Source organism: Nicotiana sylvestris, chromosome 11 (genome assembly GCF_000393655.2).
Source record: "Nicotiana sylvestris chromosome 11, ASM39365v2, whole genome shotgun sequence".
Lineage (NCBI taxonomy): Eukaryota > Viridiplantae > Streptophyta > Magnoliopsida > Solanales > Solanaceae > Nicotiana > Nicotiana sylvestris.
The window spans coordinates 44,485,442-44,496,255 of record NC_091067.1 but is presented as its reverse complement, the minus strand read 5'-3'; the positions used below and the strand labels follow the sequence as shown (position 1 = coordinate 44,496,255).

Below are 10,814 nucleotides of genomic sequence, written 5' to 3'. Positions count from 1 at the left end.
GGAGTTGGCTGTCATAGTCCACGCGTTAAAGATTTGGAGGCATTACTTGTATGGTGTGTCTTGTGAGGTGTTTACTTATCATCGTAGCCTCCAGCACTTGTTCAAACAGAAGGATCTTAATTTGAGGCAGCGGAGGTGGTTGGAGTTGTTAAAGGATTATGATATTACTATATTGTACCATCTGGTAAAGGCCAATATGGTGGCCGATGCTTTGAGCCGAAAGGGGGTGAGTAGGGGTGTACGTGAGGCGGTTTGGTTTGGTTTATTATTAAACCAAAATCAAACCAATTATGTCGATTTAATAAATTTAAAATCAAATCAAACCAACATATACTCGATTTTTTCGGTTTCGGTTATTATCGGTTTCCTCGGTTTTTCAGTTTATTTTTGGTTTTCCTTTTTAGTAATATTATAATTGAAAAAGAGATCAAATAATCACCAATTGTCCGCATAATTACTATTCATTAAAATAATTTACGAGAAATAGCAAATGCCCATATGAATCATAATTCCAAGACCTTCTATAATAGAAAATGACAACAAACATGTGATAAACCAAAATCTACAAGTCTACAACCCAACTTACATATCAATAAATCTAAAGGGAGATTTAAGACACATGAAATTTAAATGATTCCACAAAGTAGAAATTACATTAGTCTTGGTCTCGGAAGCAAAGTGTTTTACACAATAATTGCATTTTGGTCTACGTCTGCCTCCTTTATCAATAAATTTTGTAAAGTGATTCCAAATCTCAGATGTTTCTCTTCTAGTATTACCAGGCTTAGAATCGAGATCTGAAGGATTTGTCCTTTTTTGCTTTTTAGGAGGAGTGCGTGTATGAGGAGTGCTTTTACCTTTTTTTAGGTGCCACCAACACAATCGGAGGATCATTGACAATCATCTCCACATCTATTCCAGTGGTATTTTCCATCTATAAAGAGAGTCTCGACAGAAAATAAAACTTTCTAATTATTAACTGAAATTTAAAGAAAAATAAACGAGAAAAAAAGAAGTTCGGAAGCTTCTCAAATCTAAAGGGATAAAATAACATAATTAGTTTAATATAATGCTTTAGCTTACCAAAGGAGATTCCTGCTTTACAATTCTTGTTAAGAAGCTCCAGTGAAGTGGATGGAAGAGTTTTCACTATTTGGGGTTCTTTGACTTTGGAGTTGGAAGATGGGAAAGATACGGAAGAATGAAGATATGGAATGACCTAATTTATTGTCTTTTTGTCTTATTGTTTGGGCTTCAAATTTGGGTTGTGTAGATAGAATCTACTAAGTGGATAGTAAATTTACAAGCGCACAAATAAATAATACTCATATCTCAAGACATTGAAAAGTATAAAATAGTTAAGAAAATACTTACAAATTAGATTTTAATTATTATTTTTATGTATAAATTTTTTAAATATATATATATATATATATATATATATATATGTACTATGTCGGTTTGGTTTAGATTCGGTTTGACTTTTTTTTTGTTAATACCAAACCAAACTAAGAGTGATCGGTTTTTTATTTTCCAACACCAAACCAACCAAACCAAACCACAAATCGATTTTTTTCTTCGGTTTGACTTGGTTCGTCGGTTCGGTTTGGCTTGACGATTTGGCCTGTACACCCTTAGTGGTGAGTATGGGGAGTTTGGCATATATTTCAGTTGGGGAGAGACCTCTTGCAGTTGATATTCAAGCCTTGGTCAGTCGGTTCGTGAGGTTAGATATTTCGGATCCCAGTCAGGTATTGGCTTGTGTTGTTTCTCGGTCTTCCTTATATGATCGCATCAGAGAGTGCAAGTATGATGATCCTCATTTGCTTGTCCTTAGGGACAAAGTTCAGCACGATGATGCCAGGGATGTGACCATTGGTGATGATGGGGTATTGAGGATGCAGGGCCAGATATGTGTGCCTAATGTAGATGGGCTTCAGGAGTTGATTCTGGAGGAGGACCATAGTTTATGGGTATTTCATTCATCCGGGTGTTGCGAAGATGTATCAGGATATGAGACAACATTATTGGTGGAAGAGAATGAAGAAAGACATTTTGGAATTTGTAGCTCGGTGTCTCAATTATCAGCAACTGAAATATGAGCATCAGAGACCGGGTGGCTTGCTTCAGCGGATAGATATTCCAGCGTGGAAGTGGGAGAGGATTACTATGGACTTTTTAGTTGGGCTTCCACGGACTTTGAAGAAGTTCGATGCTATTTGGGTGATTGTGGATTGGCTGACCAAGTCCGCGCACTTTATTCCGGTATGTACTACTTATTCTTCAGAGCGATTGGCAGAGATCTATATCTGGGAGATTGTTAGTTTGCATGGTGTCCCAGTTTCCAACATTTCAGATAGGGGAACTCAATTCACTTCACAGTTTTGGAGGTCGGTACAATGAGAGTTGGGTACTAAAGTTGAGTTGAGCATATCTTTTCACTCTCAGACGGACATGCAGTCCAAGCGTACTATTCAGATATTGGAGGACAAGTTGTGTGCTTGTGTCATTGATTTCGGAGGGTCATGGGATCAGTTTCTACTGCTTGTAGAGTTTTTTATAACAACAGCTACCGGTCGAGTATTCAGATGGCTCCATATGATGTTTTGTATGAGAAGCAGTGTAGATCTCTAGTTGGTTGGTTTGAGCCAGGTAAGGCTAGGCTATTGGGGACAGACTTGGTGCATGATGCTTTAGACAAGGTGAAGGTGATTCAGGAAAGGCTTCATACAGCGCAGTCGAGACAAAAGAGTTATGCTGACAGGAAGGTTCTAGATGTATCCTACATGGTTGGTTTTCACCCATGAAGGGTGTTATGAGATTTGGGAAGAAGGGTAAATTGAGTCCTCGGTTCATTGGGCCTTTTGAGGTGCTTCGGAGGATTGGGGAGGTGGCTTATGAACTTATTTTTCCACCTAGCTTGTCGAGTGTGCATCTGGATTTTAGCACAGTTCAGTTGGATGGTGATTTGACTTATGATGTGGAGCCAGCAACCATTTTGGAGTGTCAAATTCAAAAGTTGAGATCAAAGGATATAGCTTCAATGAAAGTGCAATGGAGAGGTCAACCCATGGAGAGGCTACCTGGGAGACCGAGCGGGAGATGTGGAGAAAATATCCTCACCTGTTTCAGGCTTCAGGTATGTTTCTTGACTCGTTCGAGGATGAACGTTTATTTAAGAGGGGGAGGATGTGACGATCCGGCCAGTCGTCTCATTAGTTACCGCTCCATTTTTCCCATTTCATCCTCTTATTGCTTTGTCTATCAGTTCTATATGTGATCGGGTTGGTTGGCTTGGGTTCGGAAAGGATTTGGTAAGGTCTGAGACACTTAGTCTCTTTTTGGGAAGCTTAAGTTGGAAACGTCAACCTGATATTGACTTATGTGTTAGGGGACTCGGATGTGAATTTCGATGGTTTAGATAGCTTTGGGAGGTAATTTGGGACGTAGGAGCGATATCAGAATGTATTTTAGAGGTCCAGAGTAGATTTAGGCTTGAAATGACAAAGTTGGTATTTTGCCGATTTTCGGTTGATAGTTGAGATTTTGATATATGGGTCAAAATGGAATTCCGAGAGTTGCAGTAGTTCTGTGGTGTCATTTGGGATGTGTGTGCAAAATTTTAGGTCATTTGAACATAGTTTGGTTGGGTTACAAACTTACTGCTCAGAACCAGTTAGGGAACCTGACCTACTTTGGATTGCTGCAAACTTTAACGGACTCCGGTAAAATATGAACTGCTACATATTTAGGAGCTAGGAACCAAACAAGGACATGATGCTCCTGTGGTTCCTATATAGAAGTATAGAGTCATTTGGACACAGCTGGAACTAAAGTGACTGACAACGCTGTTTCTACCGCACTGCACCACATTATCAGCCCACTCATTCTCTAACCAAACAAAGTACTCACACCATTTCAAGTGATGTGATCAAGATGTACCAAAGGGTCTTTATACGAAAACGTCACTAGAAGGTTTCTGTTTCTTATTCAAGCCTCTAGAAAAAACATAAAAATCATCCTCTCAAGCTTGAAGAAAAAGGTTGAACGCCACTACGAACCAGTTCCTAAAAGATTTATTGTTGTTGTCCTAGTTGAGTTGTAACCTTATTATTGTACGTACTATATCTCCTAAATTGCTTACTTAGAAGCATACTGATTAGGAATTCTCTTGTAAATTCGTAAACTCGTTGAGTTTATGTTGTGCCTAGATTTAGTCATAAGGAAAAGTCTTTGTAATCGTAGAGTTACAAAGTGGCTTGTGGTGACAGTACCACAAGTTAGTAAAAAGCCTTTGTAACTAGGATAGTCACAAAGTGGCTTGTGGTAAAGGTACCACAAGTTATTTGAGTAAATCCTTTGCAATCGGAAGTATTGTAAAGTGGCTTGTAATAGGTAAGATTACAAGTTAGTGAAGTTAAAAGCCTACAGTGTAGGTCGTGATTTTTTATCCCCTTGTGCTGGATTTTTCCACGTAAAAATCCTCTGCCTTATTTACTTACTGCTTTACTAAGTTCTCTCAGCAGAAACTTGTAGATGACTAGGTACTCTACGATTTGGTGGACCCATACAAATTAACAATCGGTATCAGAGCGAGTTCCTCCTATTAGGCTTACACCTAGGAAGGATCCTCATGGCGGCTCCACTAAATTTTGAAGAAGGTCAATCCATATATCACCCACTCAGGTTTGATGGAAAATGCTATTGGTGGTGGAAAGCTAGAATGCATGATTTCATCATGGCTGAGGAATGTGAGCTTTGGGATATCATCTGCGAAGGTCTGTTTGTTCCAATCAAGGTACTAAATGAATTTCCATTTTCAATAAAAAAAAAGACTTGCAGAGAATACACTGAAGCAGACAAGAAAGCGGTGGAGAAGAATTTTTGTGCCAAGAAAATTCTGGTATATGGTTTGGGACCTAAAGAGTACGATAGAATCTCTACATGCGGCACTGCCAAGAAAATATGAGAAGCTTTGCAAATAGCTTATGAGGGAACTACACAAGTAAAATAAGATAAATCTAATACTGATGATAGTTCTACGATAGCAGTTGAAGGTGAGGAGATTGGATATGACTCAACGCTTGCTTTGATAGCTCAATCAGACAATGATGAAGACACTGGCAAGAAGAGGTAAACTTGAGGGATGTTCAAAAAAATCTGAAATCCTATTCTCCAAAAAAACTCATGTGTTTAGCTGATGTTTTAATTACTGCCTTTTGTAGTCTTGCGGAGGATAGGGATTCCTTGTTCTTAGAACTAGAAGAATCTGAACATACTAGAGAAGACTTAGTGGCTGCAATTACTGATCAAAACAAAGCCATTGAAATTCTTAGAAAAGAAAATAGTGATCTCTTGGCAGAAACTGCTGACCAAAGGGAACAAGTAGTAAAGCCCTTGACTAAGTTGAAACCTGAAAGCTCTGAAAAGGGAAAGGAGATAGTTAGTGAGGAATATTTTAGGCTTGAGAATGAGGTGAAGGCCTTGAGATGTAGGATGAGTGCTGAAATTGAGAAAAATGATCTCCTTTAAGCCAATCTAGAAAAAGTAATGAATGATCTTGATAAAGTGGACCTGGTTCGTAGAGGCTACCACTACCTTGTTCACTAATGACAGTGAAAAAGGGAGGGGAGCATGGTTTCCAAGGAAGAAAGATCCTTACAACCCTAACAGTAAGAGTACCACTGCAGCTGACAACTGGCCTCGTACCCAATTTAGGAACACTGGGCACTCCAAGGAAGGTGTCCAGGTCAAGAATCAATTAGTACCAAAAGATAAAGTGACTACTGAAATTGTGACCACAAAAGAGGGACCAAGTTCCACTCACAGAAAATGCACATTACTTGCATGGACTAAGAGAGCTCTTATTCATCCTCTTGGTTACTACAAGGGACCCAAACTTGTTTGGGTTCCTAAAACTAACTCCTAACTTTTTGTGCAGAGAACAGTGAAAGGAAGTGGTCAACAATGGTTCATGGATAGTGGATGTTCGAAACACATGACTGGGAACACCACAGACTTTCTTTCACTAAAACGAGGAAGTGTATCCTTTGGCAATGACAAAAAGGGATACATTGTTGGAGTTGTAAAAGTTGGGAAGTCGCTCACTCACTCTATTGAAAATGTGTACTATGTCAATGGACTTAAGTACAGTCTCCTGAGTGTCTCTCAAATCTGTGATAAAGGAAACAAGGTGGAATTCTTGTCCAAAATATGTACAGTCACTGATCTTGTGACTGGTGAAATAGTTCTGGTGGCCAAAAGATACAAGAACATCTATGTTGCTGATTTTGAATCCTTACAGAGTAGTGATCTGAGTTGTCTGAAGGCAGTTGACGATGATGTTGAACTATGGCACAGAAGACTGGTCCATGCAAGCTTTTCCTTTCTGAACAAACTGATTCAGAAGGACCTGGTCCATGGTCTGCCTATGTCACAATTCAAAACTCAAAAGGTCCGTGATGCATGTGCCAGAGGAAAACATGTAAAGTCCTCCTTTAAATCAAAAAGAGATGTGAGCACCTCAAAGCCGCTTGAGCTCCTGCATATGGATCTGTGTGGACCTATGAGGGTGCAAAGTAGAGGAGTAAAGAGACACATTTTCGTGATCGTGGATGACTATTCCAGATTCACATGGACTATGTTTCTTAGAACAAAAGATGAAACTGTTGAATTATGTGTAGCATTTGTGAAGAAAATCCAGGTAAAGATGGAGTCTAGAGTTGTATGCATTAGATCAGATCATGGGACAGAATTTGACAATATCAAATTTGATGAATTCTGTAATAAAAATTGCACCACTCACAACTTCTCAGCTCCCAGAACTCCACAACAAAATGGAGTAGTAGAAAGAAAGAACAGAACTCTGGAAGAAATGGCAAGAACAATGTTGATTGACAATGGAGTTGCAAAGAACTTTTGGGCTGAAGCTGTCAATACTGCATGCTACTTAGTGAATAGGTGCATGATCAGATCAATTCTGAACAAGACCCCGTATGAACTGCTGAATGGAAGAAAACCCAAGCTGACCTACCTAAGAACATTTGGATGCAAATGATATGCTCTCAACAATGGAAAGGATCATCTTGGTAAGTTCGATGCTAAAAGTGACGAAGGGATATTTCTTGGCTACCCTTCTCAAAGCAAGGCTTACAAGATTTATAACAAGGGAACTCAATGTCTTGAAGAAAGTGTCCATGTTATTTTTGATGAATCTCATCCATCATTTGAGAAGAGTGCTGAGGAAGATCAAGATGGAGAACTCTTACTTGTTCCTGGTGAAGTCATCAATATGACAAATGGAAAGACAGACTTGATGAGTCAAGTGAAGGAGCCAAATAAAGATAACGTGACCTCATCATCAACAGAACCAAGCACTTCAATTACAATCACTAAAGCTGAAGAAAGATTGGTTGATGCAATTCAGGGAACTCCATTGGCATCTGAGAGAAGGATAGAGGAGAATCAGCCAAACATACCGTCTTCCTCTCAGAATGAACCCCAGACATCTAACTGGAGACATCAAAGTTCTCACCCTATAGATAACATAATCACTCCTCTAGATTCTGGAGTTCAAACCAGGTCAAGAGCTAGAAATTCACTTGCCTTCTCAGCCTTTCTCTCCCAGATAGAACCCAAGAACATCAAGGAAGCCTTAAAAGATGCAGATTAGATTACATCCATGCAAAACGAGCTATATCAGTTTGAGAGAAACAGTGTTTGGTACCGGGTACCTAGATCCCCAGATAGAACCATTATAGGCACCAGGTGGGTATTCAGAAACAAGCTCGATGAACATGGAATTACCATAAGGAACAAGGCCAGGCTAGTGGTCCAAGGCTATATCAGGAGGAAGGGATTGACTATGATGAAACATTTGCTCTAGTGGCCCGCATGGAAGCCATCAGAATTTTGATTGCCTTTGCTTCTCATATGGAATTCACTTTGTTCCAAATGGATGTCAAAAGTGCATTTTGAATGGAATGCTTAAAGAAGAAGTCTATGTGAAGCAACCCCCAGGGTTTGAATGTCATGATAACCCTGAATATGTGTTCAAATTGGACAAAGTTTTGTATGGGCTAAAGTAGGCTCCTCAAGCGTGGTATGAAAGATTGTCAAAATTTCTCTTAGAAAATAGCTTCAAGAGAGGAAAAATTGACAACACTCTGTTCTTATAGAAACAAGGAAGGAACCTGCTCATTGTTTAGGTTTATGTTGATGATATCATTTTTGGAGCAACAACTGACACTCTATGTGAAGAATTTGCAAAACTTATGGGAAGTGAATTTGAAATGAGTATGATGGGTGAATTAAACTTCTTCATGGGTCTTCAAGTAAAACAGTCTCCAAATGGTACTTCCATTTGCCAGCAAAAATACATCAAGGAACTCTTGAAGAGGTTTGACATGGAAGAATCAAAAGTGATAGACACTCCCATTGCAACTGCCACCCGACTAGACATGCATGAAACTAGATCTCTTGTGAATCAAACAATGTATAGAGGCATCATTGGGTCTCTTCTCTATCTCACTTCTAGTCGTCCTGACATTGTTTTCAGTGTGGGGTTGTGTGCGAGGTTTCAATCAAATTCCAAGGAATCTCACTTGAAGGCTGCCAAAAGAATACTGAGATATATCAAAGGATGCAGGACCTGGTGCTATATTATCTATCAGGTGACATTTTTAATCTGGTTAGGTATGTTGATGAAGACTATGCAAGTTATCTTGTGGACAAAAAAAGTACATCTGGGATGGATCACTTCTTAGGATCATGTCTTATCTTTTGGGGTACAAGGAAGCAAAATTCAGTGGCTCTTTCAACAGCTGAAGCTGAATATGTAGCTGCAGCATCCTGTTGTGCTCAGCTTCTGTGGATCAAGCAGCAGCTAGAGGATTTTGGAGTTCTCACTGAGAGTGTACCTCTCCTATGTGAGACAACACCAGTGCACTCAATATGGCAAAGAATCCAGTTCAACATAAAAGGATCAAACATATTGATGTGAGGTATCATTTTCTGAGAGATAATGTGGAGAAATGGTTGATATGCATGAAGTTCTACAGCATAGAAGATCGAATTGCAGACATTTTTACTAAGGCACTAAGTAGGAACAATTTGAAAGAAACAGAGTAAAGATGGGACTGTTGAAGCCAAATTGAGAACCTGATTCCTCTTTAGTTGGCTTGTATTTTTAAGAATTAATTAGCTCAAAGTGTTTTTTGTCCTTGTCTAACTCACTTCAAATACCGTTGCAGGTAGACACGCATGTTAAGCATAGAAGCAGTAGATGCAGTACATGACCGATAAAAGAGGATTACTTTTTTTTCAAAAAGGGGGGAGCTTGAAGAAAATGTTTCTCAAGAATCAGGTTCTTGTACTAAAGGTTAGTAGTTCTGTGCATCTTTTAATACACGACTTAAAAGGAACAAAATACAACTGACATAGCATCAACTTTTCATATCCGGCTATCACGTCCCTTCAATTCAAATGTTCCATCTCCCTCTGAAACATCACAATTCTCCACGCACAACCGTCGTTTCAGAACCGGTGCCTATTCTTCTCCCTTTATAATTACCCTCTCTGTTTAAAAACCCCTATTTCCTTCCCTTCTTAACCATAATCCCTATTCTAAATTCACCCAAAAAATAAAGGATCATCACACCACCTCTCGCAGTGGCTTAGAAAAGTTCCGATCTTTCTGCATCATCTATAACCACCTCTAACCCGTCTATGGAACCTCTCGGCGTCTCTAAGTCCTTGTCACCATCTATCACTCCTACTGCTACAGTCACACCTTCCCTAGTTTCCCAACCTCCTTCCAACTCAAAAACCCTTGAAACTACTGTTTCATTCTCTCCATCGTCTGTTGCCCACACCAGTCAAATCTTAAGTGGAGAATAAGGTCACAATACTGAGTTCACAAAAGGCTCCGCCATTATTGCTGTCGACTCCATGGTTGTGGAAGCACTGGTTGAGGAAGAAAAGACGGTGTTTGTGGTATCCGCTGATGGGGTATTGCATAAGGTCATTTCCTAGAAACACGTGTCACAAAGTGTAAAGGAAGAATGGGCCATTATGGAATTTGAAGGATATGCAGTAGCATACACTACTGGGGCTTCACATGGGGAACCTGATCCCTCTTAGAAGGACCCAGGCCAGGAGTCTCATCCCCAGGACAGTGTTGTTCCTGCATTCGATGTTGTGCCCCTGGAAATTCAAGGACCAGAGATGCAATCTAGTGATGAAGAAGACCTGGAAAGCATGGCCCTTGACGCATTCATAAGTAAGCAAAGGGTTGTTTCCACTCCTGAGTCTGAAATCAAGCGCCCCACCACCAGGCTTCAAGTCAAAGTGGCCTACAATTATGCACTCCAAAAGAGCAAGAAAAGCAGTAAAAAGAAAAGAAGAAAGTTGGGGAAGGATGGTGTACCTATAGGTGATGAAGTTATCCCTATCGTTGAGATGGAAGAAGGAACTCCTAAGGAACCATGTTCCCTTGTAAGGCGGTCCTCGAAAAAGGCTGAGTCAGTTTCCCTGGAGAAAGGGTCTACTTCTAAGTTTAAGATAAAAAAGGTAGTAAGTGATGAGGATATTCTTGTCAGGTCCAAAGGGAAAGGTAAAGTTAGTAGATAAAAGCATAGGAAACGCAAGTATGAAACAGTTGAAGAACCTACTCTTGGAAAGAATGCACGGAGTGAGGTCTGCTTGGGCTCTGAGCGTTTACGGCATCAGAAAGTTCTGTTGGTCGTGCGTTTGACCCAACAATCTCATAAATGGTCGGAATGCACCAAATCCTAGAAATGGTGGAGTTTCAATAG

General features: G+C 39.8%; 1 protein-coding gene across 1 annotated transcript; it reads left to right on the top strand.

Annotated features, from left to right (window-relative positions):
* The first annotated feature begins 8,300 nt into the window (after nt 1-8,300).
* Nucleotides 8,301-9,001, top strand: LOC138880993 (secreted RxLR effector protein 161-like). The gene is made up of 2 exons (XM_070161179.1): nt 8,301-8,653; nt 8,695-9,001. Exons 1-2 carry the CDS (start codon nt 8,301-8,303, stop codon nt 8,999-9,001), a joined length of 660 nt encoding a protein of 219 aa, XP_070017280.1.
* The last annotated feature ends 1,813 nt before the right edge of the window (nt 9,002-10,814 follow it).